This window comes from Dissoconium aciculare (genome assembly GCF_010015565.1).
Source record: "Dissoconium aciculare CBS 342.82 unplaced genomic scaffold K489scaffold_1, whole genome shotgun sequence".
NCBI classification, from domain to species: Eukaryota; Fungi; Ascomycota; class Dothideomycetes; order Mycosphaerellales; family Dissoconiaceae; genus Dissoconium; species Dissoconium aciculare.
The window spans coordinates 899,767-924,329 of record NW_022984951.1 but is presented as its reverse complement, the minus strand read 5'-3'; the positions used below and the strand labels follow the sequence as shown (position 1 = coordinate 924,329).

Below are 24,563 nucleotides of genomic sequence, written 5' to 3'. Positions count from 1 at the left end.
GCTACTCGACTCCCTCCTCCGCGTATCGATAAGCTGTCTCTGCCAGCATACATAAACAACGCAGTTGTGAAATGCAACAGAAGGATGAAGCATATAGTGATCGTCCCATTTTAATATTCCCTGGTGATCACATCCGACAAAGGAGGGGTGAACGTTTTTGTACACATGTGAGGTGAGCGATGTGAACAATTTCAGCGAGGCGAAGAATGGTCACTCCAAGACAAAGTCTACTTCAATTTGGTCGGAAAAGTTCACAGCTGGAGTGCAGTTTTTTATACAGTATTCCATGCTCACCTCACCTCTCTTCCAAGTATGCTAATACGAAACAGGGGGTTATCGTATCAGTCGAGTGACGACCATTTGATAGAAAATCTCACGTTCGTCGTCGCTCAAGTACAAACGTTAGGAATTGTCACTCGCTTATGTTCGAGTTTTTCTCGTCGGTTGAAGAGCCCATCCTGCATCAATCTGTGTTTGAGTCAGCCTCCGATTGCCCCGAGCTCACATCGTCGAGGCTGTCGTCGTTATGAGACTGTTCATCAAGCACCATTGCAAGTTCATCATCCGTATACTCGTCGATCGCATCGGGCCCATCCGAGTCATCGAATTCTTCCAGAATCGATTCGTCGTCTCGGTAGTACGCGCGATCCTGCGTCCCAATTTGACTGAGAGCGACCTTTAATCTTTGGTCAAGGTCTTGGTTCTTGGTCGTCAGTGCTTGCGTCTCAGCCTCTTTCTGCTGGCGCAGAGCATTTAGCTTGCGCTGTAGGTGTTTTGTCTTCTTTTCACAAGCACTTTCAGCCTCGCCCAAGCGCTGCATGTGCGCTGCTTCAAGTTGCTGGAGCTTGAGCTCAAGGAGGTCAGTTCTTCTTTCGCAGTCCTCCCGTAGTTTGAGCATTTCGTCGTTATGCCGCTTTGTGATCTCCTCGCTTTCGGACGCGCGCTGCCATAATTCGCATAGCAAGTTTTCAATCTTGCGATCCTTCTCTGCTAGTGCGGACGCAAGCTCCCGCCACATCTTGTGGTGTGATTGTAAATTGTCGTTTTTCTCAGCGACGAGTTGGTCTTTATCGTCGATCAAACGGTTGATCTGGTACAAGAGACTCTCCATTGTCGGTGCCCATTGTTGTATGCGTGGACTCGCTGATGTGCGCCGATCAAGTCTTCATGCTTGAGTGTCGCCGTGATGATTGACCGATTCTTGCGTGCTCGACTTTTCGAAGAGTACGGTCGTGAAAAGTGCACGGGATGGCACAACGATGGCCAGAGTGTTGAGAGCATAGTGCGACGCATCCAGGTCATGCTCGCTCCAGTTTCAAAGTCTTCAAATGTTATGGCGCTGCTCATGTGTTCCTCATCGACCGACGGGTCTGACACATGACACCTTCTTGATGTTTGGCAACACTTGGTGCTTGCATCATCGCATGCTCTGACGACACCTCCTCACTTCTGTTCCTCTTCTTGTGCGCCTGCCGCACCGCCGCCATTGACAGTCTCTTCACCCAACACTTTCGACGCCGCCATGAACCTGACAACAGTTGTCAGTTCGACACTCGAACCAAGCATGACGCGAGAGATAGACCAGACTCACATTCCACCAGCATATCCACCCAGACCGCGCATACCCTCGGCTTGTACAGCTGTCATGCGTAATAAGTTTTCCAGATCAGACATATTGGCCGTCAACTGCGCGAGCTGCGCGTGCAAATGGGATAATTGACGCGACTTGGACGCCGCGGTTGGAACCGTGGACAGGCGGTTTGTCGAGTTCGCACCTGGCGTGCGAGACGTTGAATTGGACATGATGCAAAAGAGTATGGCTGCTTTCGCCTAAACGAACTCACGATATTGTCCGAGTCGTCGTGAAGTACTGCAAGAGTCTGTCGCAAAGAGGTCAGTTTATCACATGTGAAACGCGTTGCCCGCAATGGTGCTCGAATTCACCGTTTGGGGCTGTGGGAAAGTCTGCCGAGGGAGTCTTGGGATTGGCCTCCAACTGAAGAGGTCGATGATATATCAACCATCGCGATCAAGATTATCTGTTAAGCTCTGATTGCTAGAATCGATTTAAACATGGCGCCAGCCTCCAAGTCTAGAACTGTCATTCTCACAGTGGCTGTGGCAGCCATTACAGCGACAGGAGCGTGGTATGGCGCGAGTCTCAAGATTGGCCAGGATGTCAAGAAAGTAAGTATCGAGTCTGCTGTCCATCGAATACCAAGACGAACGAATATGAGAAGCAACGACGTATTCCATGATAATCCTCAAACACCCGACCCCAACCAACTGATCCACCTCTCTTCTCACAGGGCCAGCAAGCCGCGGCGAAATTCACGCCGACCCAGAACATCCAACATCTCGAAGCGATCCGCGTGAAACTAGTCCGACAACGGGACGACCTCGAGCGCAAAATCCACGCGCTCGAGGTGAAACACGCCGCCAAAAATGCCTGTGCGGGAGGCCAGTCGCCGACGAACACTCCGTGAAAGTCATTGTCCTTTCGTAGTCTCCTGCGGCGAGGTCGAAAGCTGCCGACGGCCTTTGCTGCGGCAGGTTTGGAGACGAACCTGGACGCGCTATCTTCGAGTCGCATCATCTAGATCCGATGAGACCGCGACACTTTTCATGATTCTAGCTCCGCGAGGTTTCCCAGGACGATGGTGTGCGCATCGATCGATCAATCAAGCCGACCGATATATGAAGTGACCAGCGATGACTTTCTGCTCTCATACAAGCAGGCAAAGGACTCCCGTGTTTGTGGCCGGTATTCGACGACTGCATGGAGCTCATAGGCGTTTTCGCCATTCTGAGACAACGAAACGCTGATGCACGATCGAGAAAGGCGGCGTCCGAAGACATGCTGAAGACACAGTCAAGGCTTGGCGTTGGACAGACTGTCGGCCAGAATCTCGCAGCCATCGACCAGAACAAGTATCACAAGAGTAATAAAGCCAGCACACAAGGCGGCTTACAAACAAACACGCTGCCTGGGCCATGCGCAAGCGAACAGCTATTGCAGAACATTTGAAGCGACATTGATTTGCATCTGCACGATTTCCTGATGTACAAGGCGCACGTCACGTGCATGAATGGACCCGTTTGAAACGAATGGGACTGATCAAGACTCCCGAAATAATGATAGTCTGCCCTACACGTTTCCGAATGCCTGGAGGGTACTCCTCGAAGGCTCATGCCCAAAATGCTGCCGACTTAATACCACGCGCTGGCGTGATGCGCTCTGGACTCGCTCACATTGCGGACAACGAACGCTGCTCAAATAGCATGAATAACTCCTGGCCCAAAATCAACCCGTTACCGTATTTTCAAGCCACGTGATGTATACTTCGTATGATGATGGTGGTGGTGACACATCTGGTATCCTTGTGACCATCGTGATCGCAATCATGATCTGTAATGATGTCATGACCCTGATAAATGAACGCCTTCATCAAGATGGAAGACTAGGTGAGGCGGTGCACATCTGCCTAAAGTGCCGATGGAACCTGGCAAGAAGCAAATCAACCTCGCGAGTGCATTTGCTGCTGAGGAGGCATCGGGTAAGCGCCGCCTTGTGTCTGTTGTAGATAAGCTTGATACTGTAGTGCTTGTTGCTGATCGGCGGTGATGTAGGGCGCGTTTGCTTGACCACGAGGAATGTTCTGTGGAGGCATGTTTTGGGGCATGGGTGGCGGAGGAGCATGTTGCTCCTCAGGAGAATCGACAGCCGACTCTCCGTCGACGCCGTTAGTGTCCGGAGGCTCGGGAGCATTGAGGCATGCCTGTGGGTAGATGATGGTCAGTTCGTGTTGCTTGATGACATGAAACTTGGACTAATGCTTACCTGAATCAAATTCTTGCCCTCAGGCTTGGTGACGAGCGGCTGAAGCTTCGGGGTGGTGAAGGTGTAGACCAGACCAGTCTCAGAGACGACCAGAAGGAGCACTTGAGTGCCAGTAAGGACGGAAAGTTCGTAAGCCTGACAAGGTCTTTGGTCAGTCATTTTGATCGAGACGGACGTGCGGCAAGGATGCGAGCGATGCGCATGCGATGGCTTACCTTCTTCATGATACCGGCCTTGCGTTTCGAGAAGGTGATGTGACGCCGCGATTTGTCTTGAATAAACTTAATTTCAATCTTGCGACGCTCACGACCAGGCTTGTCATCGTCGTCATCGTCATCATCGCCAGCAGTGCTGGTACGGGCGCGCTTAATGCCACGAGGCTCGTTGCCACCGTTTTCGAGGTCGTCCTGCTCCTCGTGGGCGTTGGTAGGGTCCTGACCGACGATCTCTGCCGACATGATGAAGGCGGTAGATTGGATTCAGACGAGACCGAATGAGGTGCAGAGTAAGGGTCGCTATGCTGGATTTGGTGATTTGTGGGGAGGAGAATTGCCTGTTTCGAGATGTGTCCAGATGGAGCAAAGCGTGTTGCGCAGGGTGAGGACAAAGTGACAAGAAAACCAGAGCGAGGGGGGAGAGGCAAGCAGGTGCGAAGTGGACCCGGACGAGCCGTTGCGGAACGGGAAGAACGGGAAGGCGGGACCGGTTGGGGAGGCGCGGGGCAGCTAGGCTTGTTGCGTGGAGATGATCTCGGCTCAGCTCAGGGCAAGATGCAAGTGCGAGATGTGTGTGTGTGTGTGCGCGTGTGTGTCTGTGTGTGCGTACGCGTCACAGAGTAAGCAGCAGGAACCGTGAACGGACCGGTAGATCTGGATGAGTATGGGAGGTCGACGGCAGTGGTGTTTGCCCTTATGGCCTCTGAACTTCACGATGCTGCGATTGGGGGATCGGAGTCGAGCCCAAAGCGCGCCTGGACAGGTGCGACGGGTTGGTGCAGCGTGCGTGTGCGGGCAGTCCAAATGCCGGATAATTCCCACCTGGAATCGGGAAAGCTGCAACTCAAAGTTTGAAGTTAGAATGGATTCGGTCAAGTCACGGCACCACGGGCGATCAACATTCAGTCGGAGGCTCCAGTCCGGCATACATATATGCAGGCGTTGATCAATGGAGCTGCGACGACGGGAGACGGGTTTCTCAAAGTGATGATCGTGATTTTGTGTGCATTGTAGGAGGAGCAGGAGCGATGATATCAGTCCCATGCAGTGCTCGATTGCGACCGTGGATGATCCATCGAGAGCGAGGATTGCTGCTGCCACTTCTTGCCCTCGTCGCCATTGCAGACAATCCTCAACCTTTGACGTCAAGACGTGTAGCGGAAGATGCAGGTGCGAGCGACAGAGTGGTTTCTTTGGCAGCAATGTTGCGGTTGGTGCGAACGCCGCACGGAAAGGATGTTGTGAGCTCCTGACGTGTGGGACATTTCGGCTGTATTTGTTGTGCACGCAGAGATGTGGTTCATTGCGAGAGGCATTGAATACAACTTGCAGCAGTAGCAGCAGCAGCAACGCAGCTGGACACCGCGATGTTCCACGCGTACGGGAGAAGTGGTGATTGACACCACGTAGGAGGAGAAGCGTTCCACATACCGGATTCGATCTCAGACGCGAGAGATCAGTCTGCTCGGGCAATATTGGTCAACGTCAATCCGATGGGCACGGAGAATGTCCCTCAATCGTTATTCACCGCGTGGTATTCAACGACTCCGTGACGGAGAGATAACGAGGATCAGTGCTGGAATGTGTCGCGTGGCTATCCGAAAGCGCTGCCGGGTGGATCGCGCAATCAATCGGTAACCCGAATTTTGATCGGTGGTTGGATTCTCTAAGGCGGCGAGTGACACGGATGAACAGATCGATCGTGACCCGGGCGCGTTGCTCAATGAGGTTCGGACGGACGACGAGAGCAGTCAAGCGTGTGTAGGTCTCGAAGAGGAAAAGGCAAGGCCAGGAAAGGAACTGAAGGCGACTCAGCAGGACACTTTTGTACAGTCAACAGGAATCGCGTACTGTGGAATATACGTGACGGACTGAACGCGAGCTGCGACTGTAACTTTCCAAGGTTGTTATCATGCGTGTGTGTGTGTGTGGCACCAACAATAGAAGGGCCGGCACTCCGGCCCGCCAATAGACCGTGAGAAGTGCAGTGAAATGAACGATGATTCCTCTGCCCAGTGCCTACTTCAGCACTACCACTACTGCACATACCCACATCCATTTCCTTTTCGCGATCTGTCCGTCCTGATGGCTATCCGGATGGTCGTCGCCATGCTCGAGCCTCGACAAAACATCAAGGGGTCGCGATGACGACCTCGACGATGGCAATGCCGATCCCGTTCATTGTTTAATCCCGAAAGGCAGAGTCAAATTGCCGTCGACAGCGGGACCAAGACGTCAGCGGCATTCAACGTATTTCACGAGGACGCCAGCCGTTCGGTCGGTGATCCTTTCGAGAAGCATATGACGCATTCGAGCGATGCAATGCTCCCGAAAAGCGATGAGGACTGTACCAGACACAAGAAACGTGAGCACTGAGCCCGCGCTGTCTACCGTGGTGCTCTACAACATCATCGGCCGTAGCACCTGTAAACGCGTCCGTCAGCTCCAGGCTCAAGAGGCACGAGTTCACTACAACACCAGAGAATAATAAATTGTTCCATGACCACACTGTAGCGAGAGAGAGAGAGAGAGAGAGAGAGAGAGAGCACAGATGTGAGGACAATGGTGTGCAGGCCCCACCTGCAGCTGAAGGACCATCCATTGCGCCATAAAGAAATGGCCCACTCACCACCTGCTTTCCTCCTCACCCACTACTGCACTGTGCCCTCGCTTCCGGCTGCATTCGATTTGAGGCTGATCCGTGCCTTTCGACTATCGTTACGTACAGTAGTAGCAGCAGCGAGCGAGTGTAAAGCTGTTCAGGATGTCAGGAACCATGCTGCAGGCGCTGATAAGATGAGATTATGCAGCCTCCATCAATGCCGAGACGGTAAATCGGATCGTACATTGTTCATCTCGCAGCGCAATGGGGAGGAGCTTGTCTACCTGTGACGAGGCAGAAATGCTGCTTTGTGACAATCACGTGCTTTGCTTTGGGGCGCACCGGCCAACGCTACGGGCATCACCGAGCGACTTTTGCTTGCTCCACGCCTGCCGTCCTCTCGTGTGCCGAAATTCAAATTTGCCCTGGGAACGCGAAATCACATGTTTGGGGTCCAACTTTGCACATCTTATGCACATTCTACCGTTTTCGGAAACGACGGATGGATGTCCGCCCTCTTGAAGGCGCGATGACATGGAATGGACGAGACCGTTTCAACGTCGCGATCCAACTGGCATTCACTTTGCGATCAAACAATCTTTGCCTCAGGAATCGCGTTCTGTTTTGATGTCATGATCTGTCGGATCAGATCGGAGGGAAAATCTCATGCTCCCCACAAGATCTCAAGTCGAGATCCTGCTCGGTGACCTCGTTGATCGAACAGAGAGAGGTAAAGCTCTAAGCCAGCCACCCTTGAGCATTATCGTACACCGGTCTCCGGAGCCTTCCAAGGTTGTCGCAACTGTTGTTCACATGTACAGCATGGATATATACATATGTTCAAAGAGCTGAACGTTGCTAGAACGTATCACCAAGCCCATCCCATTCTTCCTGCATCGTCAAAAACTCATGTCTGCTCGACGAGAAAATTAGAAGTCCTCGCTGGAAAACGCACCAAAGCTCCTCACAGCCTTGTCGACCCGCCAGTCTCCAGGCGTGTGTGATTGCCTTCAGTGTCGATCTACCGTAAACATCCAGAAGACCAGAATGCTCGACATCTCGACCATCAGTGTAAGCGTCAAATCTACCCGATTGTCTCAAATCATCTCACCGAAACTCCCCAGTCTCCGTCCTTCTCCCTCTCCCTCGCGGGCCTCATCCTGCTCGCCGACATCTCCACCCTCGCCATCCGAACTGCGCTCCGCGGCGGGACCCCCTCCCTACTCGATGCCCTGATCCTCCTGCCCGGCCTCCATCAAGAGGGTCACACAGCCGTGGACCTCCACAAGGGTGAATATCCCGCCTGCGCCGCTCTGACCACGGGCTATGTCTTCCGCGTCGAGAACCAGGCCACGGTGTTCCATCTCCAGAGGGTCGGCCGGTCGGGCTGCTTGACCACCTTGGAGGTTCTGCCCGCGAGAACTGTGAGGCAGGGGTGGGCGGTGAGTGCGAGCGCGCTTTGCGCCGCGGGCTTGACGGCGTCGGCGATGGCGTTGTTGGCGGGAATGCGGGATTGGTGGGCGTTGGGCGGAATGGGCGGGTTGGTTTTCGTCCGCTTGGTGAATATGCTTGTGTTGCGTCGCCGGGCGAGACCTGGATGGTGAGTCTTTCCCTTCTCCACACGGAAACTGGAGATTGTAGACTGCGTCACAGAAGCGAAACTGACGTTACGCGCAAGGTTTGGAGCGTTGGAGCCTGGCGTCAACGGTGATCTGTTGGTCCTCTTGAGTCAAGACCGCTGGGTCCGTATTCGCGGTCTGGTTGACGATCTCAAGGCCGTAACCTCTGCGTCTTGGCTGAGAGAGGCGACGGCGGCGGAGAGCTCCGCGACGACATTCGCGACGTTGTTGGTGTGAGTTTGGAGCAGTCACCTGCCTGTTTGGCGATCTCGTTGACTAAGCTGACGTTGTAATACTGCGCTAGTTACATCGACATCATGTTGTTGGCCAACGCAAGCCTACTTGGACAGATGATGCTTGTAGCATTGGTGCTTGCTTCGACCGCGCTCGTGGGCCTTTCCAACCTGTGGACGACAACTCTACATATGCATAGTCGAAGTCTTCAAGTCTACGACCGGAGACAGTACGATCGGAGATTGACTTTGGCGAACGAATTGATCGAGGAGACTGGACGTGACGACTGGGCCATTCGCATGGGCATGATACAGCCGAAGCACGCAGCCGCTACTCAGAATAGAGGGCAGACCAGCGAGGAGGAACCGGTCATCATGTAGATGATGCATCAGTAGTAGAGAGGGGAACATCATGTAAGAGACGCACAAATTTGATGGAAATTCAAAACCCAATGAGATTCGTTTCTAACATTACGCGATTCCCAGAACTCCGACGACCGACCGCATCCGCGACCCACGCCCCTCGTTCATTGTGCTCGAGTGTACATGTACATATCCAAAGCATGCGCACTGCCCGCGCTGTTGCTCAAACCATGTCTCGTCACCGGTCTTCCCACCTCCTGCGATGTCGCCGCAGACGACGAAGCTGCCGAAGCAGAAGAGACCGGATGCGTGAAATCCCCCAACAGCTCCGAGGGCAACGGCGCACTGTTCAGCGCCCCATTGGTCTTGAGCACCGCCATCAAAGCCGCCGAGAGCAGGGCGTTCTGCTTCTCGAGCGCCTCGAGGCGGGCGTCCACGTGGGAGGTCTTGCTCCGTATGGGCATGCGTTGGGCTTGGCTGACGATGTGAGGCAGGCCGCGGTATTCATAGGCCGGTTGCTCGCGGGATCCGATGGTCTCGTAGCTGGAGGAACTGGAGCTGCTGTTGCTGGCCTTGTGGCGTTCGCGGCGCTGGGAGGGTGCTCCGATTGATTTCACCGAAGGCGGTGTGTCGGGGAGTGCGCGGGAAGGTGGCGTTTCGGGAAGGGCGCGAGAAGGCGGCGTCACGGGCGTCTCTGGTGCGGAGGGCTCGTTTCGAACGACGTGCGAGCTCGGGAGGATGATGCTGGCCCTGCTGCGTCGACGGGCGGCGCTCTTGGCGTTGTGTGCCGAGCGAGGACGGGGCGTGTAGGTTTTGACGTCATTGACCGCGATTCTGGTCGGCGGACGTGTGCCTTGCTTCTTTCTGGTTTTGGGTGTAGGTTCCTTGGTGGCAGCGGCGGAACTGAGTCGAGGAGGGACGTGGTTGCCGGGCAATTCGTATACGGCCATGGAACGTTCATACTGACAAATTCCCACACCTGAAGCGTCACAGACCTCTGGTAGTGACATTGACGCAGTCTTCATGCTCCTTTCAAGTGAGCTCGTGGGTATGGCAAGTCTAGATGTATGCGTCCTAGATATCTCAACCACCGAGACGGCGTTCGAGTGAGACGCAGTAAGCTCTCGATTGGGTCTTGTCTGTTCCGAGCCAGCGTATGGAGTCGTTGAAATGGCGCTGTCCGGCGCATCTGAGTCTCGTACGGAACGTTCTCGCGTGGCTCTTTTTCGACTGCGTTTGAGGGAGCCGATCTCAGGGGACACGTACGCTGGTCTGAGAGACCCACTCTTGTCTCGGCGCCGACTCTGCCCGGAAGTTTTCACCGTGTCAGCATCCCCTTCAGCAGAAGGTGCACTCGTGGCGTGCACAGAAGTGGTGCTTGCTTTTTGTCTCCTCGCAGAGTCCTGTTCGTCTTTGACATGCACGTCTGGAACATGATATCCTGTGCGTCGATGTCGCGGTTTCTGGGCTGCCAGAGCCGCACCAGCCTCTGCCGAGTCTGCAGCTCGCGTAGGATCCTCAGTGTTGACCATTGAGGAGAGACTTGCAAATTCGCGAGGACGGCGTGACCGTGGAGGCGAGCTTTGGGTAGGCGAAGTCTTGGGCCGGTTCTCGCGATCCCTGTTGGAAGAAGTCTCATGCATCAGTGAATGGGTCGGGAGAGAAGTCGAAATTGCATGGAACCCGGCCGAAGTTGACGGCCTGGCGAGAGTCTGCTGGTGCATCTCCGAGGTTAAGAGGCTCGGGAGTTTGGTCGGAGCAGAAACCGCGTGTTTAGAGACGCTTCGTTCTCCGATCGAGTCATCCTGGCGTTTGGACTTAATATGGTGCTGATGTGAGTTAAGTTCCATTGGACCAAGCACAAGGTCTCGTAGAGTCACAGTGTGGCTATACTCTGGACCACCTCGAGTCTCTTGCGATATTTCTTCTATCTCTGGGATCTGGAGAGCGAGATATTTATTGCCTAGACCGCCATTTAGTAAGCCTGAGTGAAGATGGCTCGGGTGAAGCAACTCACCTGATAACGAGACTTCCTGCTTGACATTCAGTGATGGCAACATCTCTTGAACCTCGGTCACCGTATCATTGTTCTTTCTGTGCAAGAGGCTGCCGAGTCTGAAAAAATTGTCAGTACAATCTACGAATCACAGGGGACAATGCAAGACATACTTCTTTCGACTGGACGTAGCAATTGAGGATTTGTGCACCAGCTTCAGAAAATGGGACGCATGCTGTGACGCCATGGCCGCACGACCTTGTAGATCCATTCTGCTCGGCTTGCGACTCGGTTGCTTCGGAGCGGTCGTTCTGAGGAAATCGGCCAGCTCGTATGATGAGTTACTTTGAAAATTCTGCTGAGGTTTTGTCGCACCAAGGAGATCGTCATCGCTGCCAGTGAGATGTTGCATCAGGGCACCACTACCGGCAGGACGCATCGACCACGACTCTGGACGACTTCGCGCAGAAGGCAGTGGCTTCGAATGATTCCGATAATTCCCGGGCTGGTGGGTAGACTTGCTCGATGTGAGCGGTTTCTGCGTGTTCGCGGCACGCTCTTCGCTGACCATGATCGCCATGCCCGCAAGCTCATCGGCATCAAAGCTTGCGAAATGGATGACGTTTGGCGGCCTCGATTTTGCTGCGGACTTGTCGACTGGTGTTCGTGATCGCAATGCAGGGTGATCGGAGGATGGTGGAGAAGGAAACAATCGCAGGGTGTCCGCTTTCTTTTCATCTTGCGCTTCGTATGCCCGATCCCGAGTGCGATAGGTCGTACGCGTTCCTCGACCGGGCTCCTCCAGCTGCATAGTAAGAGCCATTCTGAAGTTACACAGCGCCCGCTGTGGTGATCTAGTATGATGCCTCGTATCCCAGTGAATGACACAAGGGCTTTCGGTTTCCAAATCAAGATGGTAGCTCCGGGACAGGGCGGTAGTATAATTAACAGTCGTATGAAGGCAGCACAAATCGAATGCACTACTTCGAAGGTGTTGAATAGGGACGTCACTACCAATATTGAGTGCGGCGGCACCGCGAGTAATGAAGACGACGACCGAGCACATGTACACTCCGGCCCTTGGAAATGTCTTTCAGTCTACGTTTTGCCTGAAGAGAACAGATGGGTGATGTGGGTGGCTCAGACCGAGCATTCATCCGACGTGTCACTAACTGTTTTGCAAGCGACCGACCGAGGATAATCGATTCGCTTACAAGATCTGGTCGCGAACGAGGAGGGAGGAACGCAAGGGCATGAAGCGTCTCAACAATGGCCGGCCAGCCCAGCCGGAAGTGCTCGCTAGACGACGCTTAGTATCACGACCCGTGCATAGTGCTGCAGCCAAGGGGGGGGCTGCAAGAATGGGCGCAGTGCAACACATGAATGTCCATGCATGTACGCAGCTCACTATAGTCGGAGCATGAGCGTGGCTGATTCGTCCGTCTGCATATAGATGTGGTGGCACAGGAATGTGGACAGTCAGTGACTGGGCCTCATCATTGCGGCTGTGGGGAGCCTAACAATCAATGAATGCTGTGAACCGCCGCCGAGTTCGGGCGACGTGCGGGCGCACCATAATATGTATGAGAGTGCTCAGATTGTTGCGAGATCTCTTGTTGCCTCCCAGCAATTGACGCATTCGGAGCCCAGCCTGTGTGTTGGTTGGAGGACATCCAAGAGAGCCCTCCAGACGACGACACAATGAATTGCCGCTGAAGATGGAAGGTGCGGTCATGCCCTTTGAGCCCTTTGAGCTTCGGTCATCGGCTGGCTGCTCCGTCCCGCTACGGCGGATCAGTATGCATGCCTAGTCTGACAGAATACTGGACCGAGTGAACCTAAGCTCTGTCTCTAAATTGGTACTGTACTCGTTCGCTCCGTATAGACAATCCTTGCATCGTGCAAGCGCTCTAGGGGCAAGCCTGGCAACAGCCTGGTCAATGCAAGCTCCTTTACTGAGCAAGGGGAGCGTCAAGATCCCAGCATTTGGCGTGTTCACGACCTGCTTCTCGTGAACGACAACCCTAACATCCAAAAGAGCGAGCCCTGGAGCACTGGAGCCCTGGAGAAGATGTGCGAGCATCGAGAAACCCCAAAACTGGGTAGATTCCAAACATACGCTTGCTTTAGTTCCGTGGCGGTAGGTTCGAGCGCGCGCCGGCTACTGTCGCAGAAGCATGTCGTATTGGTGCTCGTTGCCTCACCAATGTGGCTGAGCGCGGCACAGTTGTTCGGCTTTCTTCATAACTACCGTCCGTTTGCCTAGTGACCAACTAATCGCCGTCGCTCATTATCGTCGCAGGTTGTGTCGGTTTATAGAGCGAAATACCCAACGAGGTATCAAAGGAGAGCATCACGTCCTCACGATGATCAACTTCATCCAATCACGACCAGCATGCCCTCGTCACGACTGGGCGTCTACGTAGCCGCTCCGTTTCGCGGCCTTGATGTCCTCTAATTTACATGATTCTTCTAACCCAATGCTCGCTGACCTAGATACCCTTGAACGCAATCCCCGCCTACGGATCCGTTCAAGACGCATGAAAGAAATGCTAAATTACGAATAAAAATGCCTCACTGCGCTCCTGGTCGAGGCTTCTTGCGCGGCATGAAGGGAGTCGATTGTGGTCGCTTCCGAGGCGCGACGGGTGCTTCGCGGGGAGCTGCAGATGTGCCATTCGTCTTCGCTGGCTCTGCCGCGGCAGATTTTCCATGATCTTCTTTTATCAGAGCAGCGGATCGACTCGTTTCAATCGCCCGGCTGGTGCCGATCGGCTCTTCGATCACGGCGTCCTCCATCTCAACATCCTCAGTCGCTTCTGCCCGTTTAGGCGAGGATGCTCTTTCTTGCTTGATGCGCGGATCCTCACTCGCTCTGGGCTTGGAGACACGATCTTCGAATTTGTACCGAACGCCTTCCATGCGATCCGAATGTGCGCCATTCGCCTTGCGTGGGTCTTCCGAAGGCTTCTCCTGCTTGATCCCATTGGCGGCAGCTTCCTCAGCCTTGACAGGGACATCTTCCATTGAGCTCGTATTGAGATTACTCGCCGGGAACGCATCCGATGGCTTGGCCAACATGGACATAATGTTACCGGTCGTATAGCAATCGCGAGCCTGGGCATCTTCAACGAGTTTGCGCCAATACTGCCCTTTGATCAAGCTGCCGGAATTACCGAGCACCCAAAGACTTGACTTTGCACGCGTTAGACCGACATTCATGCGTCGAATATCTTGTAAGAATCCAATTCCTCCACTTTCAGATGCTCGCACACATGAGAAAATGATAACTTCACTCTCACGTCCCTGAAAGGCATCAGTGGTGTTGAATTCGATGTCGTCAAGAATCCTTGAGCCGTAGCGGCCAGAGAACCGGTCTTTCAAAGCGTGCAGCTGCGCCTTGTAAGGGGTGATGATGCCGATCTTGCCACTGAAGTCGTAGCTTTTGCAATCAGTCGTTAGTCTATTGTATAGGGCCATCGCCACATCAATTTCCGCAATGTTGATGAAAGATCGGCCTTTCGGAGCATTTTGCTGTTGGCCTTTGACATCGTAGAAACGATAGGGAGCAAGCAAAGCACTGGTATGCCAAGGCTGTTTCCGTAGAGCAGCCATTCCTTGTCCGTCTTTGAGGAGGCCGTCATAGAAGCTTCGACTGGGGAATTGACTGATGTGTGGGTGCATACGATATTGAGTATCCAGGAGATGCACCTCGTCCGGATGATTGTTTTGCATGCGCACGAAAAGACTCTGCTCGTACTGGAATTTGGCAGCTTCTTTCGAGAATACCGTCGGAGGCAACTGCTTTGGATCGCCTACCATGATGCACTTAACGCATCCGTATTTGAGTGGGATCAATGAGCTCATCTCCACGCACTGGGCGGCTTCGTCAATGATGACAGTTTCAAACTCGATGTTCAGGCTCTGAAACATATCGTGGCCACTACCGCTAAGTGTAGCACATATGACATGCGCACCATCTAAGACTGCTTGCTGAGCACGCTTGCGATCCAGCTCTGCCTGTCGGCCCTGGTTCCGCTCTTGATCTTTGATGTTGTCAATTTGAACACTGAGCTCATTCTTCCGCTTCCTTAGCTGCGCAATAGACGCTTCAAGTTTGGTCAGATCATTGCCTTTGACTTCACCCTTGTCGCGTGTCTGGTAAGCTTCTTGCAATTGTCCAGAGATCTGTTTGTGATTGAGGAACACATCCGCTTGCGCCTGTCGCTTTTTAGGATCTGTTTCATTATTGCCCAATCTTTTGGAGACAAGCTCTTCCATCGTGACGTCCTTGACCTGAGAATTGATAGCTTCACTCCGACCTATTCGGACGACGTTGAGGTCATGTCGTCGCCCGCTCTTCGTCTTGACTCCTTCCTTCAAACGCATAACGAGCTCGTCGACAGCCGCATTACTCGGAGCGCAGACCAACAACTTCTTGCTTGGCGCGTTGTCGCTTGCCGGGGCGTTCATACCAGATTTAGGCACCGAAATCTTCGTAGTGCCAACAGAGCCGTTGTCCAACATACTGGAAAGCAATCCTCCAACTATGGCCACAATCGTCTTCGTTTTGCCGGAGCCTGGTGGGCCTTGGATTAAAGAAAAGCCGTCGTTCTCGAGAGCCGCATTGATCGCCTCAGACTGTGCTCTGTTGAGGTTCCAAATGTCTTGGAAGCTGGCTATCTGCTTCTCGTTGACATTGATCCGCCGAGACGGTGCGGCTCTCACGATCTGATTGCAGAGGTCATAGTATTGTAATGCTTTCAGAGCACCAAACTCTCGCTCGAGTGGTGTGATGGATTGGACCTTCAACCCATATATTACGGTTTGCATCGTCATGTGAGGCGTCAGCGGGGCGGAAGGGGAAACCTGGTACACAACTTCGAGCGTGGCCTTCTGTCGCTTGATGCGGTAAATCCTGGCAAGACAGTGGGGCGACTTTGAATCATCTGCAGGCTTCTTGCCCATCGATAATAAGATGATATCCCCCTCTGAAAGACCCAAGCGCTTGTTCTCAGCCGAGTCAAGTAGACTACTTATCTCCGTGAATGAGTCCACAGTGCTACGGTTCTGCACCTTGATCTCATATCCATTAGCGGTATTTGCATTGATCTCTTCGCGTGACTTGACCATGCCTTGCCAAGCTTCCAACGTCAGCAGCGGCTCGAATGTGTTCTGATATGATATAGGATCCCGGAATGAATTTTCGACTCGCGAGAACATCGAATCATCCGCGTAGGGCGGGTAATCGCCTTCGTGGAAGTAGTCCCAATTGAGGATGGTTTTATGAAGAGAGGTCAAGTCGGGTGCTAGTCGAGCTCGCATGTCCCTTTGTGAACGCTGTGTCCGTGCGATGCGAGTCGGACCTTGCTTTTGTTCGATTCTCAGACCGACGGCACCGCTGACGTTCACATTTGGCCGTTCGGATTTCTTGCGGGACTTGTTGTTCATGCCGAAAATGTCATCATCAACATCATCGTCGTCGTCGTCATCGTCGCTTTCATCAGATGAGACCATTACATTCTGGCCTTTGGCGGTGTGCTCCTTTCCGAGGTTGCCCAGTCCAAGCACACCACTACCAGCACCCAGGTTTGATGCTCTTGCTCTCGCTTGCTTGGCCTTCTCCTGTTCCGCTTGGTGCTGTTTTCTTTTCGCGAGAAACGTAGATACTTCTTCTTTCTTCTTCTGTGCAGCGATTCGCGTAGCTGTACTGGTTTCGTTCTTGGACTGTGCGAGTTTTTGGTGAGGTTCCTTGCTTGCTCTGGCTTCTCCGCCTGACACTGGTGTTGATGATCGCTCGCGGCCAGCAGTGACCCAGCTTTGAAGCGAGCCCTGCTTCTTGGGCTCTGCAGGTTCAAGTTCGATCACGTCGATATGTTTTTCAAGCGCTCTTTTCAATTCGGCCTTTTGGTTCAGAGACAGATTCGTCCTTGTCCTTTCTTTACCATTTGATATCATGGAGAGAAGATACGCTGAAGATTTTGGTGAAACTTTGATCTCGGCCGTGTGTAACCTGTTGAGGATCTTGACGGTCAAGCTTACTGATTTGATAATCAAATAATCGTCGCGCAAACGAAGCCACTTCGCTATACTGTGGAATGCTTTGTTCGGCTGCTCGAGAAGCTGGGCAAGGATTTTTTGACGCTCTGTGTTCGAACGTTGCTGGTCTGGATTTGAGTTTCTTAACGTATTCGCGATTACAGAGTACTGGTCGAAGGCAAATTCTGCAAAGTCCATGGTCTCTCTGCAAAATTCTTGCAGCATGCTCTTGTCATGCGAAGCACTCCACTTCTCAGTATGCTCGAAGATGACTTCTAAGACGGACCACGTCTTGCGCCAGAAGTCAGTCAAAGCTTTGATATCATCCGCCTCGCTGAGTTGCCTGGAGCGAAGGAGACCATCATTCGAATCGCACAAGCAGCCGAGAATGTCGTTTCCCATCTTCAATACCGCTGTGCAAGGCGCAAAAGGCTTGTGACGTGTTATGAGATCGTATGCAGCAGTGAAAGAGGACAAGACTGATGCAAATCGTCGCTTCACAATTTCCATCAGACAATCACGTCGGGTGTCCTGGCCACTCGTGATCTTGAGAATTCCTAAAGCGGCCTGCTGCAGCCTTTCATCTTCATTGAAAAGCAGAAGGATAATGCCTTGAGCCCCCTTTCGCTCATTGAACAAGCCTTCAAGCGTGTCGGAGCTGAAAGACTCTAGCTTCTCTAAGAGTTTGTAAACTTCATCATGACTTCGGCTGAGGGCTGTATTCCAGCTCTTGGCTCGTTTCGGAGCGTGCTTTTCCTGAGCTGGCGCGATCTTTTCAAGCTGAACAAGATCAGAGATGCCCGACAGCATCGCAACCATCAGCGCAGGGTGACCTGACCTTATGCGCTTAACTGTGGTCGTCCAGAACTTCAAGTAAGAGCTATTGACATCGGCCGCTGCGTCGCCCTTTTCCCAAATTACGCGTCGGTCGTACGTCAAGATTTTGACTTCGAGGCTTACGATATTGAACACGATGTCAAGAACTTTTTGCTCGACGTCATCGATGTTGAACTCCTCCTTCGTCTCGATGCCGTCGAGCTCCTCGAGAATGATCTGTGCATGCTCTTTCGTAACAGCTTCGATGAGGTCGACGCAGACTGGGCCACCACTGATGGTCTCTCGAACCGTTTTTACGGCCTCTAACAAGCATGTGAGACCTTGAACATATGTCACCCTCCTTGCATATCGTGAGTATCGATCATTCTGAAATCTGTGTAGCATTTGGCCGAGCATGGTGAGCAATGGTGGGACAATGTTGTTGGCATTTATATTGCGGATAAAGATCTCGGTCCATGCCATCTTCTCTTCGAGTTTGAGTGGCTCCTTCTCTACAGTGTCCATCAGCATTTTCTCGAGAGCTGGCGATTTGCAGATCTGCTCGATAATAATTTGTGGTGAAGCCTTATCGGCTGCATCCCAGAAACCACGCGCATCCTTTTCTAGTAATAGCACGTAGCACTGGACCAAATCTGTGAAGTGGTCGGCATCGACTTGAAGATGGTCTAGTGACAGAGGCACTAATTCAAAGTCGGACCCCCTGATACAGTCTGAAGTCTGTATGGCACTGAGTTGCGAAATGATGGTGCGTGTAGCAGCCCAGAAACGCGGGAGAAACTCTCTCTCAAGCGCTGCTGGTGTAACCCGGCTCAGTGCTGCGTTGAAAAATGGTAAGATGGCAAATTTTACTTCAGCGTCGTGAGGTGTCCGCTTCGCTTGACGGAAACTTCGCATTGCCCATTCGTTTCGCACAGGCACGTGAGAGAATAGAAAGGACGTCATGCCTGGAACGAAGCTGCTCAACCGTAGCTTCCGCGGCTGAACAAGTTGAAACGCCATGTCAAAGACACGAGCCAGGGTTTCTTCGTCTCGTAAGAAGGGTATGCAATTCAAAGCCTCGAATAGCGCATACATGCCGATGTCTCCAGCAGCTGCGATACTACGTTTGTTCGGCGGCAGTCCTTGCAGAGTGCTTGTCAAATGATTGAGACCGTTTTCGATACGCGTGATGTTCATCTGATCAAATTTGCACATGAAAGAGTGAACCTCTTCGGGAGGATATTCAGCTTCGAGCATATCTCGCAGTTGTCTTCGGCCTCGATGGTATTCCCGCACACAGACATCGCAGCGAGTCAAATGGACTTGCAATTGCTGCTGTAACTTCTGTTGATATCTGACGGCATCCTCGCCATCAAATGCGAGGATTTTGCAAGCTAGGAGAGCCTCATCATGAGTCTGCTTGGCCTGCTCTAGCGCTTTCCCTCTCTTTGCCTTGTCATCTTCCGACTCTTTGATATCGCTACCAAGCAGATCCTCGTCGAAGAATAATGTATCATCCTCGGCGTCTTGTCGCGGACAGAACCAATGTGCTTCGTTATTGCTATTCAGCAGTTTGTCAAGTGTTTCCACCAGATCTGACATCGTGCCGGTAGTCGAAAAGTCGTAGTATGCATGCGTGTCTACACAAGGGTGAACCAAGTCGTTGATTGCCCGACTTATTGCTGAATCAGGCAAGTGAACGATGAAGAAGATCACATGCCATGGACCAGTATGCGTATTAAGAGGAGAATGTCAGAAGACCAAGTCAAGCCATTCGTACAGTGGGTGTAGAGGGAGGATCCAGATTGTCGCTGGCTCGTGTGACGATGAAACTTGTGAACCTAGAGTAGGAGTGCCAGTAGATGTGCCGCCGTGCAAACAATGAGATTATATTCTTCCTTGACAACCACACTGCCTGTGCAGTCTCACGGGTCAAAAGTATGATTGATCCAAAAGCCCGTGATGGGAGTTCGCAAATGCGACGCTTCGTGCCTCGCCGGGCACGTGAATGGATCGGTATGGAATTTGTTCGGGCCAATTTATTACAATACAATGGATATTAATTAACCTGTCGACGCGATTCCGACCCGCCCAAGCCCTGGAGCGCGTCATTGCCATCATCCTGAGTCAGCGTCAAACTCCGCTGGGACAGCTCCGCCCGTTTCTGGCTGCACAGGTCCATGGGCGGCTGCAGCAGATAGACATGCTTCATCAACGTTGTATGGGAACCAATGCACAGCTGCCTGGTTAGTTTTCTGTCATTTGTATCTAGGCCTAAAGGCAATTGTATACGCAAATCAAGTGATGATTTTTTTCCCGGTCACCTCAATACAGAGATTTGTCTGTCCCGATGTTTGTCATGCTTCTGTAGCCACTGCATTAAATTTGGCTCATAAACGGCCTGAAAACAATTGTCAAGATTTGGCTTCCGCATGATCTGCGTACGAAGATCCAACAAACCCGAAGCAAACCGAGAGCAGAGCGATAGACTAGTCGTCGTGATAACAAATGTCTCAAGATCTGTTTGCTGCGTTTGGCGAGGCCACACTGCCTGATGCCCCGAAACAAACAACTTCCAAACAAGAGAATCATACTTCTGCTCCAGTCCCGACCGCTGCGGCGCTGAGCTCAGACGAAGGCGACGACGATGATTTCGGCGACTTCGAGGATGCATCTGCACCTGTGCAACAAGCTTCCGCTGCTAGGAACACCCCTCCGAAAGCCAGCAAATTGCCATTCGCATCGGCCGGCAGCACGACTGGACCAAAGGAATCCGCGGTAGACTCCAGGATAGGCAGGCATCCTTTTGCAGACCACATGGACTTTCTGTTCTCTGGAGGAGATGAAGAGTATGATGCAGGAGCCGACGATCTCGAAGATTTGTCCAAAAATCCCGAGGCTGCCATGGCATTCTCCAAGCAGTTGGTCGCTGCGAGGGACCGAAAACAGACCGCAACGAAGCCGTTGCCCTTTAGCAAAGTTGATCGGACGCCTACTCCTACAGTAGTATCGAAAGCATTAAACCAGGAGAGTGCAAAGACGTCTGCTGCAAAGTCGCCCATTCCCACGGTTGATGTCCTTTTCGATGCGGAAGAAACATTCTCAGAGACAACGTCAGAGGTCGTAGATGACGATTTTGGCGATTTTGAGAGCGCTCCTGTCGAATCTTCTTCCGTTGTAGCAGGCGAAAATCTCGAATCAGAGTTTGACCTTCTCGGACTGGATGATTTTCAATCTCCGCCACTGTCGAAAGCGATCGCCGTTACGCCCAAGACAAAAGCCAAACCCGGAAATATACCGTCTCGACAGACATACACAAGACCAGTAGTCACTCCGACGCGTGATGATGATTGGGACGACTTCGAAACGACCGAGCCAATTCCGAACATGCAGATTCAACAAATAACGGTCGAATCACCACCAACCAAAGCTGGTCCTCCATTGAATGCGTTTACACCCGCAGCATCACCATCACAGCCGATGCTACCGCCAACCAACATCCCTCCTCCAGCAATACTCTTGTCCGCATTTGCACCTATCATCAGATTAGGTCAAGAGACTCTTCTTGACCCTCTCTCCAAAGCTACCGTATCGCAGAGGCACGAACTCCTGGCACACCCAGCCACCAAGGTTCTCCTTCTCAAGCTGTTGAATGTAGCTGTAGTCTTAGGTCGGATCATCGCGGGCCGCAAACTCCGATGGAAACGAGATCAGTTCCTCGCGCAGGGCATGCGCATCGGGCCCGCGAGCGCAGGAGGCCGAAGCGGGATGAAAATCGCCGGCGTTGATAAAACCGAGCTGATGAAGGAAGACCGGGAAGTCCTCGATGCTGTGCGTTCGTGGAAACTCCAAGCCGGTAAACTAAAGGCTGCGGTCACTGCAGCCGCTTCTAATGGGCTTTCTGCATTACCCGCAGTTCCGGAGATCTCGGAGCAGATCCCGGTCAAGACTCTAAAGGCGATCGAAGGAGGCCTCGTTGCACCTCATGCTTGCGCACTCTGTGGCCTAAAGAGGGAGGAGAGAGTCGCAAAGGTTGATGTCGATGTGAACGACAGCTTCAATGAGTGGTGGCTGGATGTTACGAGCATGCACGTGGGTTGTCTACAATTTTGGGAGAATCACAAAGACAAATTGAAGTCCCGTTGATCATGACACACGAGGGATGTGATGATCGTAGATCACGACCCGGGTGAGACTGCCACTGGCAATGTACAACTTGCACAGGCAGACCGCAGAGACTTGCGCAAAGTATGAGGACAGCGAATACTGCCCAAAAGTGTGGATGACCTGTGATGATTTTCTTGGAGCTATTTCACACTACACCAATATTGGGAATCCATGACCCAAGCCGACTCAAGGTCGACAACATACCTCGCCATACAGTGCAAGGAACACGTTATTCCTGCGCGGCTGCTGCGTCAGACGGCTTCGCACTCGGTAAAACGACAGCCTTGAATCTGCCATGTGCATCGCGGGGGATAGGTGGACGGGGAGTCTCACGACCTGCACCACCTTCCTGGCCGGATTTCTTGCGTCCATACGAACGGCCAGCGCCGCTCGAATGAGTGGCAGATCCCAAACTGTCCGCACGGGAGTGGATCCTCGACCGGCCCGAGACGCTGTTGCGCGCGGCGCCGCTCTGACGGCGGGAAGCAGACGCGATGCTGCCCCGTGGCGATTCCAGGTTCATTTGGCACTCGAGAGCGAAGCTAATTTCATCGAGGCTCTTGCGGTATGTGCGTCGGGTGTGCGTGGCTTCCATGGCTTGACTTTGAGCCTCGCGTGCACGCGTGATGTCAACGACGACACGGTCGACTGGCCTCGTGCCTGAGGAATTGGTGCGTTTTCCTACGCGGGAACCTCCTGCTCCGAGCGACAGGTCGACTTTGCTGATGCGGTTGAGTCGGGCGCGGATGGCTTGGTTGTCTTGCGCTAGACCCTGCAGATCGGAATCTACGCTGATTCGTCCCTGCCGGACAAGAGCGATGCGCGATCTGGCGGCTTCTGCTTGCATCTTACGGTATCCTTGCGCTTCAATTTCGCCCAATGGCTGCGCTGCTCCTGTCAGAGAGTCTGATACGCTACTTGACTTCGATTGTAGTCCAAACAGTGACCTTAGGGCCTGATTTTCATATGAGCTCTCTCCCGCCGCTTTGACGTCGTTCTCGGCTCGACTCGCGATTGATGACCGCGGTGAAAAGAGATTCTCTCGTTTCATTGAGCCTGCAACTTCGGAATCCTCGGGATTATCTGCCAAATTCATATCCAGACTCATGGCGTCTGCAGTTGACTTGTATATTTGACCAAGTTTTTCATCGCCTTGTTCGATAACGGGAAAGCTCATTAAGGAGGCTAGCGAAGCACCATTTGACTGTTCAACGGTGGCGTCCAGCGAAGCAACTTCAGATTGCCCAGTGGCAAAGGCATTTGCTGTGAAGGGGATTGACGGAAACTGCGCAATTGCGAGTTGCGGTTGTGTGTGAAGCAATGTTTGAGTCTCTGCATTAGAACTTGTGCCGTCAGCTGGCCAGCGGTTCGACCATGTGAAGTTCGGGTTGAAGCCACTCCCGTCGAAATTGCAGCCCATGCCTTGTACGTTGACTGATGGACTTTCTTCGAATGGAGACACGGAAACACCGTTTGACATCAGCGAAGCGACCATGTCGAAGCAACTCCCGTTGAAGTTGCAGCCAGTGCCTTGTACGTTGGTCGACGAACTTTCGTCGAATGGAGACGCGGAAACACCATTTGACGTCAGCGAAGCGTCCATGTCGAATGTAAATTGGTTTCCACTGTTGACTGCAACATTCGACATGAGGGAGGTATCGATACAGAAGTCATATGTCTGTTCATCATTGGTTTCAGCGTTTGACATGACCAGCGCCGAACTCGCTGCGCTGGAATGATCAAGCGAAGGGAAAACCCCGCCCACGGGCTCGCGCATCGACAACGTCTCCATCAACGTCTTCATCAACGTCTCGAGGTGCATGATATTTTGGGCGTTGGTCGTGTCGGGAAAAGACGAGGTCTCATCTGTTTTCATCCTGTGGATGGACGCGCGCGCACTGTTTAGCAAAGCCGGGGTATCTTCGCCTGGGACATGCGCGAGGAAGATCTTGTATTGCGCGTTGTGATAAGGCGATAGTCCTCCTTCGGCGATGAGTCGCGAGCGACACATATTCGTCATGGTCACCCAATCCTCATCAGCCAACGCCTGCTGGATGGCTGCGCATGCTCGCTCCTCGTTGTCACGACTCGTCTGCGAAGGATTGAGTAAGGAGCCGGGTTGGGAATCGGGAAAGACAGTGTTTCCTGCGTCTAAAGAGGAGCTGGGGGTGACTGCGAAGGATGATAGACTTGATTCCACTTCCACTGGCTCTGCGAGAGTCTGAGGCTGTGCTTCTTGTTGCGACGCGACACTGCCGAGGTCGGGACCTTCAGCGGCTGGGGCCCAGAAAGTATGAGGCTCAGAGATGATATCGCCATAAGTAAGCTGCGTTGGATCTTGCAAGTCGAAATGAAAGTCACCTGACCCCTCCGCCATAGATGCCGGGTCTGTGAAGATACTCATGATCTGTATTATGTGTATGGTTGCAGTAAACAGATGCGCGCATCAAGAATCCATCTCGCAGTCGCGGGCTTTTGTATGTTAAGATAACAGCGATGGAGGAAGCGTCGAGCAGGAAAGTAGGAATGGCAGGGGCGCGCACCGACAGAAATCACGCAAAAGCACTGTGCGCTCCTTCATCATTATAACTTCAGAAGACAGGCCCAACTAGGTCACGATAAGGTAGTAGGTAGAGAGATGTGACTTGATCTACGGACTAACGTCAAAGAGA

The 24,563-nt window shown here is 52.8% G+C and overlaps 11 protein-coding genes across 11 annotated transcripts; 3 read left to right on the top strand and 8 right to left on the bottom strand.

The window, feature by feature from the left end:
- Positions 1-82: 82 nt before the first annotated feature.
- K489DRAFT_8828 (uncharacterized protein) lies at positions 83-1,349 on the bottom strand. Its single transcript, XM_033609006.1, has one exon. The coding sequence runs from the start codon at positions 1,109-1,111 to the stop codon at positions 464-466; it is 648 nt and encodes a 215-aa protein (XP_033464230.1). The 5' UTR covers positions 1,112-1,349; the 3' UTR covers positions 83-463.
- A 118-nt stretch (positions 1,350-1,467) lies between these two features.
- K489DRAFT_293278 (uncharacterized protein) lies at positions 1,468-1,767 on the bottom strand (the record flags this gene model as incomplete). The annotated part of the gene is made up of 2 exons (XM_033600247.1): positions 1,468-1,552; positions 1,592-1,767. Coding segments are annotated over 2 exons (261 nt in total), but the record flags the coding sequence as incomplete, so codon positions are not given.
- A 306-nt stretch (positions 1,768-2,073) lies between these two features.
- Positions 2,074-2,486, top strand: K489DRAFT_405922 (uncharacterized protein; the record flags this gene model as incomplete). Its single annotated transcript, XM_033607196.1, has 2 exons — positions 2,074-2,187; positions 2,310-2,486. The coding sequence occupies 2 exons, from the start codon at positions 2,074-2,076 to the stop codon at positions 2,484-2,486; spliced, it is 291 nt and encodes a 96-aa protein (XP_033464228.1).
- Positions 2,487-3,533: 1,047 nt separating this feature from the next.
- On the bottom strand, positions 3,534-4,230 carry K489DRAFT_294613 (SRF-TF-domain-containing protein; the record flags this gene model as incomplete). Its single annotated transcript, XM_033600277.1, has 3 exons — positions 3,534-3,779; positions 3,842-3,976; positions 4,057-4,230. Coding segments are annotated over 3 exons (555 nt in total), but the record flags the coding sequence as incomplete, so codon positions are not given.
- A 217-nt stretch (positions 4,231-4,447) lies between these two features.
- On the bottom strand, positions 4,448-5,438 carry K489DRAFT_8822 (uncharacterized protein). Its single transcript, XM_033609005.1, has one exon. It carries the CDS (start codon positions 5,098-5,100, stop codon positions 4,597-4,599), a length of 504 nt encoding a protein of 167 aa, XP_033464226.1. The 5' UTR covers positions 5,101-5,438; the 3' UTR covers positions 4,448-4,596.
- Positions 5,439-6,122: 684 nt separating this feature from the next.
- Positions 6,123-6,846, bottom strand: K489DRAFT_375273 (uncharacterized protein). The gene is made up of 2 exons (XM_033603648.1): positions 6,618-6,846; positions 6,123-6,564 (listed from the first exon to the last, which is right to left on the bottom strand). Exons 1-2 carry the CDS (start codon positions 6,652-6,654, stop codon positions 6,302-6,304), a joined length of 300 nt encoding a protein of 99 aa, XP_033464225.1. The 5' UTR covers positions 6,655-6,846; the 3' UTR covers positions 6,123-6,301.
- Positions 6,847-7,409: 563 nt separating this feature from the next.
- K489DRAFT_9084 (uncharacterized protein) lies at positions 7,410-9,000 on the top strand. Its single transcript, XM_033609031.1, has 6 exons — positions 7,410-7,523; positions 7,592-7,729; positions 7,783-8,258; positions 8,337-8,510; positions 8,582-8,924; positions 8,997-9,000. The coding sequence occupies exons 2-5, from the start codon at positions 7,706-7,708 to the stop codon at positions 8,889-8,891; spliced, it is 984 nt and encodes a 327-aa protein (XP_033464224.1). The 5' UTR covers positions 7,410-7,523; positions 7,592-7,705; the 3' UTR covers positions 8,892-8,924; positions 8,997-9,000.
- A 37-nt stretch (positions 9,001-9,037) lies between these two features.
- Positions 9,038-11,935, bottom strand: K489DRAFT_366377 (uncharacterized protein; the record flags this gene model as incomplete). Its single annotated transcript, XM_033602767.1, has 3 exons — positions 9,038-10,836; positions 10,891-10,988; positions 11,043-11,935. The coding sequence occupies 3 exons, from the start codon at positions 11,933-11,935 to the stop codon at positions 9,038-9,040; spliced, it is 2,790 nt and encodes a 929-aa protein (XP_033464223.1).
- Positions 11,936-13,443: 1,508 nt separating this feature from the next.
- Positions 13,444-19,845, bottom strand: K489DRAFT_385882 (uncharacterized protein; the record flags this gene model as incomplete). Its single annotated transcript, XM_033606174.1, has 8 exons — positions 13,444-13,889; positions 13,917-16,044; positions 16,081-16,239; positions 16,264-16,308; positions 16,342-16,413; positions 16,441-16,509; positions 16,540-19,285; positions 19,793-19,845. The coding sequence occupies 8 exons, from the start codon at positions 19,843-19,845 to the stop codon at positions 13,444-13,446; spliced, it is 5,718 nt and encodes a 1,905-aa protein (XP_033464222.1).
- Positions 19,846-20,232: 387 nt separating this feature from the next.
- On the top strand, positions 20,233-21,870 carry K489DRAFT_348320 (uncharacterized protein; the record flags this gene model as incomplete). Its single annotated transcript, XM_033602369.1, has 1 exon — positions 20,233-21,870. The coding sequence occupies one exon, from the start codon at positions 20,233-20,235 to the stop codon at positions 21,868-21,870; it is 1,638 nt and encodes a 545-aa protein (XP_033464221.1).
- A 250-nt stretch (positions 21,871-22,120) lies between these two features.
- On the bottom strand, positions 22,121-24,295 carry K489DRAFT_366374 (uncharacterized protein; the record flags this gene model as incomplete). The annotated part of the gene is made up of 1 exon (XM_033602766.1): positions 22,121-24,295. The coding sequence occupies one exon, from the start codon at positions 24,293-24,295 to the stop codon at positions 22,121-22,123; it is 2,175 nt and encodes a 724-aa protein (XP_033464220.1).
- Between the last annotated feature and the right edge of the window lie 268 nt (positions 24,296-24,563).

What these genes read in the sequence shown, in the direction of transcription:
- K489DRAFT_8822 (XM_033609005.1), bottom strand. Translation starts at nt 5,100, where the DNA reads ATGGGACTGATATCATCGCTCCTGCTCCTCCTACAATGCACACAAAAT.
- K489DRAFT_8828 (XM_033609006.1), bottom strand. Translation starts at nt 1,111, where the DNA reads ATGGAGAGTCTCTTGTACCAGATCAACCGTTTGATCGACGATAAAGAC.
- K489DRAFT_375273 (XM_033603648.1), bottom strand. Translation starts at nt 6,654, where the DNA reads ATGGTCCTTCAGCTGCAGGTGGGGCCTGCACACCATT. An exon ending in GGTGGGGCCTGCACACCATT is followed by an intron (nt 6,565 to 6,617) that starts GTCCTCACATCT and finishes CTCTCGCTACAG; the next exon opens with TGTGGTCATGGAACAATTTA.
- K489DRAFT_9084 (XM_033609031.1), top strand. Translation starts at nt 7,706, where the DNA reads ATGCTCGACATCTCGACCATCAGT. An exon ending in CGCCGGGCGAGACCTGGATG is followed by an intron (nt 8,259 to 8,336) that starts GTGAGTCTTTCC and finishes GTTACGCGCAAG; the next exon opens with GTTTGGAGCGTTGGAGCCTG. An exon ending in ACATTCGCGACGTTGTTGGT is followed by an intron (nt 8,511 to 8,581) that starts GTGAGTTTGGAG and finishes ATACTGCGCTAG; the next exon opens with TTACATCGACATCATGTTGT.